At 37.3% G+C, this 11965-nt stretch overlaps 1 protein-coding gene across 1 annotated transcript in view; it reads right to left on the bottom strand.

Annotated features, from left to right (window-relative positions):
• Window positions 1-1089: 1089 nt before the first annotated feature.
• The window catches only part of Apkc (atypical protein kinase C), a 193361-nt gene continuing 182485 nt past the window's right edge, over window positions 1090-11965 (bottom strand). The window contains exons 4-13 of the mRNA XM_049847043.2: window positions 11628-11713; window positions 11071-11270; window positions 9511-9667; window positions 8867-9087; window positions 8233-8413; window positions 7592-7804; window positions 7007-7174; window positions 6036-6151; window positions 5294-5423; window positions 1090-4854 (exon numbers count right to left, since the gene is read on the bottom strand). Coding sequence (XP_049703000.1) covers window positions 5336-5423; window positions 6036-6151; window positions 7007-7174; window positions 7592-7804; window positions 8233-8413; window positions 8867-9087; window positions 9511-9667; window positions 11071-11270; window positions 11628-11713 — 1430 coding nt within the window. The 3' untranslated portion in view covers window positions 1090-4854; window positions 5294-5335. The remainder of the gene's footprint in view (window positions 4855-5293; window positions 5424-6035; window positions 6152-7006; window positions 7175-7591; window positions 7805-8232; window positions 8414-8866; window positions 9088-9510; window positions 9668-11070; window positions 11271-11627; window positions 11714-11965) is intronic.

Raw genomic sequence — 11965 nt, 5'->3', positions numbered from 1 at the left:
TCTCTCCTATGCTGTGCGGTCAATTTTGGCCCTGTAGCAGCCCTATGAGCTCCAATTTTCTTCTCCTGCAGCCTTCTTCTAATCGTGGAGACGCTTACAAAAGTTCTGCGAGCTGATCGCAGTTGTTGTTGCAGCTCAACAGCATTGGAGAACCGATTACGTAAAGACGTCCTAAAAATGAAGTGATCGTCTCTTTCGGATGTGCACCGTTATCTTCCAGATCCACGTCTTCGGATATAGCCACCAGTCTCCTGGAAGCATTGGAACACACGTCGAACGGCAAAACGACTCAAGTTCAGCTGCCGAGCAACATCACACTGCCGCATCCCTGATTGCAGTAGTGCAATGACTTGAGAGGCTTCAGCTGCAGTAGTATCCATCTTCTTGGGTATTTTTCTTGATGTAACTGTTCACGTGGGTTCACTTCAAAGGCTGAATAGCGAATGACCCACATTTAACCTGGGTCGCTCGTTTTATACCCTTGTAGGGAAGTTCAATTAGTGGCCGTTGTAATGCGTATTTTGACAACTTTTTTTTAACTTTACGTGCTAATGAGATCTGTTATGTTTAGGAATTCTAACTGTTGTTAATTTAAAGGTCATTAAACACGCTTTCAATTGATACTAATATTAATTGGGTTTAATGTATTCATTGCTGGCGGGATATGCTTTAAACTTATTATTGAAGAGGTGCGATTTTTGTGACGCCGAGTGTATAAGAGGGGTGTACATAAGAGAGTTCATAAGAGGAAAACATAAGAGAGTACATAAGAAAGTACATAAGTGGAGTAAATAAGAGGAGTATTAAGAGAATGTATGGGAAAAGTGCTAGTCCGAAAAGACGACGCATCTAAATTTATCCATATTCAACACGAATAGCAAGTACAACGATTAACTCTAGAACAATGATTAACTATTAATAGCCGACAACAAATCTACATTTAAGTACTAAACAAATAAGTTACATATTTTATAACTACTTATAAAATATGTAACTTATTTGTTTAGTACTTAAATGTAGATTTACCCTACGGTAAATAAAGGTGGATAGAATAGTTTGCTATTAAATTATTACAAAGAAAAAACAATATTCTGATTAATCTTCTTTATTTTCAGTTAAGCATAGAATAGTTACAGTATCCCAATTTCTCCAGTCTAATTTGACAGTATGTCTCAATCACGCACCAAGTACTTCACAATGAAATCTTTAAGTAACATACATTTATTGGTGTTTCACAATACAAGTAAATACGGCCGAAATTAAATACAATAAATCAACATACTTTATGTAAAAATCTATCTTTTATGATTCCTTACCGCAAACGGGGAATATTACATGCGATCAACTAAAAATAATTAAAACTAAGATACATAGTTTTGTTCTAAGTTGCGAAATGTAACTGTTTAACAATTCCTCTTATAACTAATTATAATTGTTAAAATGTCACTTGTCATGCAGTTAGTAAGATTTTATAGACATTACAAAATTTTTGGTAATAAAACATTTATCATAATAGAATTCAAACTTAACGTTTGACAATACAACGTGCCGTTATAATTGATAATATTTAAAATGACAAAACATGAGAACATATTGTAACAATGCAAACGTATTCGCTGTGATGCCAGGGTAGCCCCAGTTACATGGAATGTTAACTAATTACATCTAAAGCGTTAATAGTACCACAATACTGTCGCTTACCAATAATTAAATACTTAACGATATAAATTATACAAAGAAACCTATGCAGGCAGCCGGCGAGGCGCCGCGACAACAACGCAACAGCAGGACATCGTCTGACTTGCAACGCACACGAGTACAGGAATATGGGCGACAACACATATAGCGCCGGCCGCCGCCCGCTGCGCGTGACGTCACGGCAGCCGGCGGGGGAGGCGACACCGCGTCACAACTATGTATAATATAATATCGGTGCAAAATGTCTAATAGATAGGTACTTACTACGCACTATTTAGAATAGTTTGTGGACTTGAGCTCTCTGCCACGCGAACCACACATTACGATCGATAATCTTTATATAATAAGTCTTTTCTTCTACATTAACAATAATTTGTTATATTATATAATAACCGATGTATTTTACGAGTTTTTTTTTTCATATTAATTTGTTTATAATGTACACAATTTTAAATTTGTCTCAGTGCTCAATATTATATGTTTTTTTATTATAAAATTCGTTGGCTACCTAAACGAGTGGTGATTAGCTATGAAGGACAACAGAATCTACAATAGGGAATGGAATATATCATACACTCAGTGGCACGGAAAGCGACCAGCTTAAGGAACAATTGAAGAATACTAGGATAAATAATACGTCGAGAGATGGGTCACTTTCTGTGCCATTAATTGTATTATAATAGCGGTAAAATGGCGCGCAGCATGTTATGTTTTATTTACAAGTTTTTTAATAATTTCAACAAAAAGGCTTTGACATTTTAAAACATCGACAACATACCGACAGCTGTACAATATAGGGTTCAAAATAAAGTACCAAATGATAGTATATGTATTTTTTCATGCTACGTGCCATTCCCCGCATATCATAGCTACGAATCTAGCTTATGTCTAGGTATCTAGGGTATACACTAATGTTTGATAAGGGCTATAAGTATCGGTGAGACCGGTCGGCCATCAAAATTTTTCAACTACTTTTAATTCCTTACGTGCTTTGATTGAGCAGTTCACCTGTCTCGCATAATTACAATACAATACAATAATACTACTATATATTTTATTGCTCAAAAACATAATGATTTGTTAGAAACCGCGACGGTACACGACAGAGTCGTCGAACCGTCAACTTCCTCTCAGAAAGGTAATTAGATAGACTACTACAATAATTTCAAAAATATTAAGTCTTATAATACTTCCTCGTATAGTTATTATACATAGATGAATTTTTGTTTATTTAATTTATGTACAGAAGCGTATGCCCCTCTAGTTGGGGGTTTAAAGTGATCTAAGTTTTTATTAATAGGAAAGTGTGTTCGCTGCTCCCGACCGAGTTTCAAGCGTTGTTCAAAACACGCGCGGTTTACCGAGCACCAATATTGGCTACATCTTACAAGCACTTTTAGCCTTTTAAAATAACTTAATATGTAGAAGAATATTACAAATTCCTTCCATGGTGGCATCGTGTCGACATCAATTCCTTTAAGCAATAAATAAATTCAGATCTATGTGTTTTTTAATATTGTTAAGTGATTTATGGTGGAATGTTAATAATAATACTTAGGATGATAAAATAATGTGTTATAATTTAGTATATTTTTGTTTTTTATTTTCGGAATATTTAGGTCGTGTGTGTACTTAAATAATACTTTATCAATACTCATTTTTCTCGTAAAACTCTGTGAAAGTTATAGAAATTGTTCTCTACAACTTATTAAGAACGTTATTAATTTCGACGGTGGTTCAATACAGCTTAATAACAATGACTTAAAATCACTGTTTTAACATATGTAATTACATTATAAATGTGCCAACAAGCAGTACCGACATATTTTATACATTTCTTTGATATTAAGCGAGAATTTGTGAAGCCATTGACACCTAAATACTTGTGCTTTCATAATTGGCACGTTATGTGCGTCGTAGTATATATAAATACAATTTTATATACTAATGTTATATTCTAATTTAGTAATGCCACAAGGATCATCCATCAAACATTATACTTCAAGCAATCTTGATCCTTGAATTTCTAAATGCATGCGACTTTTCATGCGATATTTTATTTTTAATTTTATACATAAGTATATTTTTATTTACAATTTTAATCTTAAGAATAGAATTAAGTATCGCCAAAAATACACTAACAAAATCAAATTTAAAAACCTACCGTAAAATTTCTGATAGTGGCAACATTACAATATTTTGTTGCCATACCAAAAAATTATGACAGCCATTTTTAAATTTAATTTTTGTTCTTAATTTCTGACGGTACTTTAATAAGCCTTAAATTCGAGGCGTCATATCTTTACAAACGTCACCTAATTTAGAAGGCCGACACTATAGAAGTAGTTAATTAGTAAAACAAGATCCTATCACCAATGGCTTCACTTATCGCTAAGTTGGTACAGTCAACCACAATAAAATAGACACACTTTGGTTAAAATTCATGTTACAGTTTTTGACAAATCATCATCCTCAGAGCCTTTTCCCAACTATGTCGGGGTCGGCTTTTGACAAATAACTGTGTTATTTGGAAATTAGCTACTTGACGGTTTGCACATATTGCCAATTTCCGTCATTTGAACCAAGTACACCGACAATATAAACGTCAGTTTTTAAAACAACAGGTAAACAGTTATTTTAAGAAATCTGACGTAAGTTATCGGTGTACCTGCTTTTCGTTAAGAACTGTACAACACAATATTGCAAAGATGAGAATGAACTGTGTCCAATATACAAACATTTTAATTGTACTGTTATTTAAGAAAAAACAAGCTGCAATTTTATTAAGGGCAGGTCCTTAACAAAATTGGGATAAGGGCGATGATTAGAAGAGAGTTTGATGATGATGGAGTAAAAAATTGTGACAAATACATAACAGTAGCTGACTATACCTATCTAAGTTAAAAAATGTGTCAAATTATTGTTGCTGGCTGCACCTATCAAAGTTTTGATCATGCGACAAGTACATTACTGCGGCTGCGTGTACCTGTCGTGTTTGTCGCGTGTGTCGTGCTTGTCGTGCTTGTCGTGCTTGTCGCGTCGTCAGTTGAGCGGCAGACAGAACATGTGCTGCAGCAGCGTGGGCTTGCGCGGCGGCAGCTCCGAGCAAACGCTGTCGTAGTCCGATGACGACGACTCTGCACCGTAGCCGTATGCCTGGAAAAAACAATTAGTTATTTAAAATCATACTTTTTAACCGACTTAGGGATCCGCAAGTGATGGTAATTTCCAATCTGGTATATTTTCTTCGGAGGACCATAGTGAAACATAGTGCTTGTTCATTTTGGAATGCGTGGTTGCGGGCGCAAAGACATGGCGATACACAAAGCAATTTTTCATCCCCGCATTAAGGTTGATTTTCAAAAAATAGTTTTTAAAACATCACTCGAAAAAGTAAATTGCAAATTGATATTATCTGTCTAATGTCTGTAGCAATAAGGTTGAATTTTAAACGGAACCTCTTACAAAAGATGTTAAAGCAAACTGACCTATCTTCTTCACAGCAGAAGGCATAATTTTCTACAACAACAATGTTGCCTCCTGACAAAGCAAATTGTCCCATCTCTCTTCAACAATAAGGCCTAATTTCCTTCACCTGATCGGGCTCGTGGTAGGGGTGCAGCAGACAGGCGTGACGTCACACGCAGTCCTCCAGCGACATCAGCAGCGGGTTCACGTACTCGAAGCCCTCGAACTCCGACTGGTCGATGTCCGCGATCACCGTGCTAAGGAACACAAAGAATAATAATTAGAATATTTATTTAATACTAGCTTTCGCCCGCGATTTCACCCGCGTCGCGTAGCCGGATGATGAAAAAATCTTAAAACCTTCTCCCGGGTCTAAGTTACCTCCCCTCTAATTTTCAGCCAAATCGGTCAAGCCGTTTTCATGTTATCTTGTGACAACGGAAAGCGGCTTTCATTTTTATATATATAGATATATATTTTCGTATTTATTGTTTGAAAATGTAAAAAATATGTTGTAAAATAAATCAATGAGAATATTTCAGACTCCATGTGAGACCAAAGGTCAAATTGAAAAAAATTGTGGCAAGATTACAGTTAAATTGGTGAAAAAATAGATTTTTAAGGCCTCTTGCTTTCTCTGTGTTGCCCAGGTTGAGGATTGAGGAGGTCAGACACATGTAAAATACTGGTACCCAGCTTCATTCAATTAGACTGGAAGGCAAACTCCAACATAGTAAGGAGGCAGACTTTTGTCTCTCTGGTGTGCATTCTAATGGCCAATTTTAATGAAATTCGGTACACACGTAGTCTGGAGTTTGATTTTTTTTTATTTTGGTGTGAAGTTTCCCCTAAGATAAGGGTATACGTACTCGTTGTCGGGCGTGAGATGCACGGGCTCGTCGGTGAACTCGGGCGGGAAGTTGGCCAGGTCCCGCTCGCCCTCCAGCCGCGGCTTGAACGGCGGCACCACCTGCTTCTGCTCCAGCTGAGGGGAGGATGAATAGTATATTACTATACATAATACAAAAATAAACGCTATGGTTATTTCCTTTTTGTCACAATCCATCCAAAGGTTGTCTGTAAGAGATCGCTTTTAGCGATAAGATTTTAGCGAGAAGAGATTTCAAAAATTTTGTTTGTTTTTGTTGATTTTTAATTGGTGTGCACAATAAAGAATTTATCTATCTATCTATAAACTTGCTTTAGTTGTTGAAAGAGCGCTAATAGTAGATATATCATTTGATGACTTGAGTATGAAATTACAAGGCTCAATACAATAAACAAGTGAGCGGCATCGCTGCAGCACCCACTGCTAGCACCCTCCCCGCCGCGTCTGAGTCCGGAGCGGTGCCGGACGTACCGTATGGCATAACCATACATTTTTATATGTAGGAAACCGTTGCGGCATCCTCAGGCGCCTGGCCCTGACTAAATCGTGTACTTAATATTTGCTACGATGCTTACGAATGGAAATAAATAAATATAAATTAGTATGAAACCATCTAAAATTTAGTCTGATTCTCAATCAAATCAAAAAATTCACCAATCACTACTCCTGATTAGGTTAAAGTTTTTATTACTTTTAGACGGGTTATGTTTTTCTATTTAAGGTTCTTGCAAGATGTGACTCATATTAACGTTAACAATTAAAATAAACAAATAGTCAAATTACTATAGTGGGGGGGATGTAGCAAGCCTTCTCGTAAAGCGCCACCTATGATCGGGCTGTCCCCGTGAGTAGCGGCATACTCGTATGCCGTGAAACCGATTGCTACACCACGATGACAAATCAGAGAATTCGCAGCTTTGGCAGTCCACTATAGTTGGACAGAATCCTCACCATCTCCCACTCGATGCTCTTGAAGAAGGGATGGCTGACGATGTCGAGGAAGCCGCTGTCGCCGCAGCCGAGCCGCTCCGCCGGGTTCTTGTTGAGGAAGCCCTTCAGCACCGACGCCGCCTTCACCGACAGGGACCGGGGGATACGGATCGTTTTCTCTAGGATCACCTGGAATTGGTTGAAGGTAAATATAAGTGTATGTGTGTCTAAAAGTGAATATGTATCCTAGACTATGTCTAAGAAATTGATGAATAAAATTTAACTAATATTAGTAACTGCTGCTATTAAGCTGAAGTAGTAAATTACTACTTCCCTATGCACTGTAATGGACACACTCAGAAACATTTAATGGTTACGTGAGCCGTTCCTTAGTGCAGAATTTCTATGACAATTTGCCACTAAGGAGTGACTTAAGTAATCATTAAATGTCTCCGAGTGGTATTACTCTTATCTATTATCCCTATTTACTCTAACTTATCTATTGCCTTATTTACGCCCTCTATGTATTTCTTTATGAATTCCCTTATGTAGGCACTCTCTTACGCATTTTTTTTTGATAATCCGTTATGAACTACTTCTGTGTACCTGGAAGAGATAATCCTCAGTGTTCTGATCAGGGTTATCAGCCGCCTGTGCTATATCGAAGGGCGACCGTCCAGCCAGCATCTCGTATGTCAGCACCCCCAGCGCCCACCAGTCCACGGAGAAGCCGTACTCCTCGCCGCGAAGGATCTCGGGAGCTATGTAGTTGGGGGTACCGCAGAATGTCGATGTGGTGTCGCCTGGTCGGACTCCCTCCTAGAATTTTAGGTAGGTAAGTGGGGAGTTGTTAAAGAGTTGTTTTTGTAAGATATTAATTATTGCTCAGTAATTTTGCATATTAATATCACTTGTATGACGCAAAATTTTAATAAGAATATAAAGGGAATTTCGTTGTTAAAAAAATTTGGGAGGTCCAAGCTATGTTCCTTGTGGAACCCAGAAGGTCCACTGTAAATTAAAATTAAACAATTGACTGCTTTACATATATCGAAGATTCGTCAGTCTCATTTATTAATAAGCCTTATTTCACTCAACCATTTAAAAAAATGCATTAAAATATCCAACTTTTGAGCACTTTAACGTGATTCACAATATCGAAAGCTTCACACGAAACTAATTTCAAACAAAACCATGGCAAAACTCCGTGATTGGTCATTTTACAAAAAAAAAAAAACATTTTTTACCTTGCACATGCCATAATCAGTAAGCTTAATATGTCCCTCGTGGTCGAGCAGCACGTTGTCGAGCTTGAGGTCGCGGTAGATGACGCCTCGCTCGTGCAGGAAGTGCAGCGCGAGCGAGATCTCGGCCGCGTAGAACCGCGCGTGCTCCTCCGGCAGGCGCCGCTGACGTTGCATGTGGAACCTGCAAGTTAGATGTGATTATTAGTAACTTTTTAAGGTAAGATTTTATCTCAGAATTTGCCAAAATAAACTAATTGTATTACAACGAACATTAGTCCATTGATTAGTAATAAGAGAAATCAAAAAGTTGTACACATTGTTTTATCTGGAATACTCAATTTAATTATGTAGTTTGAGATTTGGAGTTGATTGTTTAATGACCGACTGTATAAACTAGCTAGATTAGTTTTAGGTCCAGGTTACTGTAGATTATTGCTACCACAAATTCCAGTTGTCAGAAGTGTTCAGTGTCTATAATTGTCGCCCTATTGTCATTTTTTCTTACCATCAAATTTTTTCTAATTTGGTTACGATGTGTGTATGATTTATGTTTATGTTATCATTCTTAGTTGTCGCATTAGGAAAACCCCGATGATAAAAGTTTAAAGTTGTAAATAAACTAAATCCAACTCACATGAGATCCCCTCCCCTAACGAACTCGATGACGAAGAACAGGCGACTGGGCGTCTGGAAGCAAGAGTGTAGCCCCACGAGGAAGGGATGGTTGGACGCCGTCTCGAACACGTGCTTCTCTGTCTGCACCCAGTCTATGTCTTCGTCGTCAGTTACCAGAGCCTTCTTGATCACCTTCATGGCGTACACGCGTTTTGTGCGCTTCAGTTCTACCATCAGCACCTGGAAGATATAGATCAAGTGTTGATTTATGGATATTTATATGGTGAATATTTGTTAGGTGAACGAAAATTGATAGTTACAGAAAATAGTTAGTCGGCGTGATCTTCGAGGATTCTGAGATGTGAAAGGGTTGTTATACAGGGAAGGTAAGAAACTGAGAAACACAGGTTGGCTTTTGCCTTACGTAAATACGTACGTAAATAAATAAATAATAAAGTTATCAATACTTTTGATGGATGTTCATTTAGCATTTGCTTAAAGAAGGAACTATTTGACATATTAAATGAACTACACTCGTTTGTATATTTATGTTAACATGGGATTTAGGTACTATCATAGTTCCTAAAGAAATGTGATCAGTCATAATAAACACACAAATAATGAAGAAAAAATTAAATCAATCTAGATTATAATCCAACGTACCTTAGCATAAGACCCTCGTCCGATCACCCTGATGAGTTCGAAGTCATCAAGCGAGTACTGTCTCTGGGAGCCCGGCTCAAGATCATCAGGTCGCGGCGGCGCCGGCGCGGGTGCAGGCGGCGTCTCCGGCAACGGGGGCTCGACTTCCGCACGAGACCTACCACCAAACGTCAAAGTCAGTTATAGCCTTTTTATCGTCCCACTGCTGGGCACAGGCCTCCTCTCACACGGCGAAGGATTGAGCATTAAACACCACGCTTGCTCAATGCGGGTTGATGATCATATCATTTATTTCATCCAGGCACTTGTGAACGTCAAAAATATAAATAAGTATGATTCTAGTTTCCAATTCCAAAAGTTGCTTCCTACCAACATACCTTCTAAACAACTTGCTGATTTTTGCACACTGTTTCTCTATGAAATATTTCAAAATGTCCAATAAATCTTTCAAAATTTGACCAAGGCCTTTGAGTAGGTCAAACATTTTTGCTTTTGGAAATTTTGCATTTTTTTGAGGACACTGTTAAATTGACGAATGTTAGATAAAGACTGGATTGTACGCAAATAATGCGATGTTTATTAATAAATATATTTCGTGGCACAAGTTAGTCATATCCCGTATCGCCCGGAAGGGTCAAGGTAATGAGAAAAAACAAAACACTGATAACGAAGTCTAAACATATTTTTTGCAAATTAAAAGCAAACGTGATATTTTAATTGTTTGGTTTAATGACAGTGATAGTTGATCCGACTTTCTTGTTGGGTTTTACAGTGATAGTCAGTCAACATGGTTAACTAAAAGTCTCAAGAAAAAAATGATAATTATTATTACTACTAAACAAACCATAGATTCTATCATATCTGTAAAAGGGCGCCACCAGCTATATTATTCAGCAATAAAATAAACATTTTAATCTCTAATCCTTTGCTATCTATAAGATTATCGACAACGATATTTACAGAACCATAAATGCATATTGACCTAAATACTGATAGAGTGTTGTATTACATAATATTTAATCGATTACGACGAGTACTCGATTCCTGTATTCGAATGTTATCGATACGTGTAAACATGGTTGCCGCTATCAGTCCCCTGGGCTTGGTGCAACTTATTGCATCGGTAAAGTCTAAGCTTGCTATCTTCGGAATTCCCGAACGTAATATTTTGCGCGACTTCAGATAAATTGTAACAAACGGCGGGATTTATCTAATATTGTGAAATAATTTTGGAATGTAAACATTAACAATTGTAGATAACATTTTGACCAAAACTTTTGCTTCTAATATGTTATCATTTTGGTTTTGAAAATTTTGCGTTAAGCATTTTTTCTATTCAAGATGAGTGATAGGCTACTCATACTTACTTACTTTTATTTCTTAGGGCAACTAGTAACTAAATTGCAAGGACCTATCAATTTGCCTTTACATGCCTAGTCCTCATTCTTTTCATAATACATAAGCTACTACTCTTATTAATAAAGGCTCAGACCTACTTTCAAAGACCCTTCTTGATCTTATGCGACAATAACTGGACTCCACATCACCATCTTAACTTACCTGACAGAAGACGCTCTTCCCAAAGTGCTTTCCCCATTAGCATCATCCTTAACTTCAATAGGATCCACATGTTCATTAGAGCAAGGCTTCTGCACGAGCTTGTGGCACTTCTTATGCACCAGCAGCTTGCATTGGATGCACTTGAAGCCTTGCCGCCCGAGGCCCCAGATGCGGTCCTGGCAGAAGGCACAGAATGCGCGCTGGAAGAGAGAGGAGAAATTATGGAAGGTGGAAAAGGCATAATGATGATTTCAAATATCGATTTATTTATAGAGAGACACTGACAATAGTGATATTAGAAAGGGATATTTTTCAGTGTTCCTCGACTTCATATTTGGGATGGGAACTTCGTCATCATCATTGACCATCCATCCATCATCATTGATAAATGATTGTGGCAGTGCTTCTATGTGTGATTGTATGTTCTTTTAATAGCATGAATGGCAATAGTATGGAATTCATAGGTAATGATTTATTTAGGCTCTATACACCTTGTAATTTCACAAAACTTAAAATGAAATTATTCATATTCAAAATTATATCAATAGTATACTCACTCTATTAAACCGTTTAGCCTGGAAGATGTGTCCATTGACGCGGTATAGCTTTCGCCACCTTCGAGCGCCTCTCCTGTATATGCTTCCTGAAAATACATTAAAACTTCATGAAAACCTGATCAGCAAAGAAACCTACTTTTAGAAGATAATGTTTAAGGAGTGGCTGAGTAAGACCTGTACAGTTTATAGTGTGAGTATATAGTTTGTGATTCATAAACACAAGATATTGATGTTTGAAATTGTATTATCTGAACAATAGTAATATAGATTTTTCCTTATTTGTAGAGGTAGTTTGTGTGAACATGCGTGCTACAATTCAATAATAACAAAATAAATCA

This window comes from Helicoverpa armigera, chromosome 18, assembly GCF_030705265.1.
Source record: "Helicoverpa armigera isolate CAAS_96S chromosome 18, ASM3070526v1, whole genome shotgun sequence".
Taxonomy (NCBI): domain Eukaryota; kingdom Metazoa; phylum Arthropoda; class Insecta; order Lepidoptera; family Noctuidae; genus Helicoverpa; species Helicoverpa armigera.
Note: the sequence above shows the minus strand (reverse complement) of the source record. Positions and strands in the feature narration are given on the sequence as shown.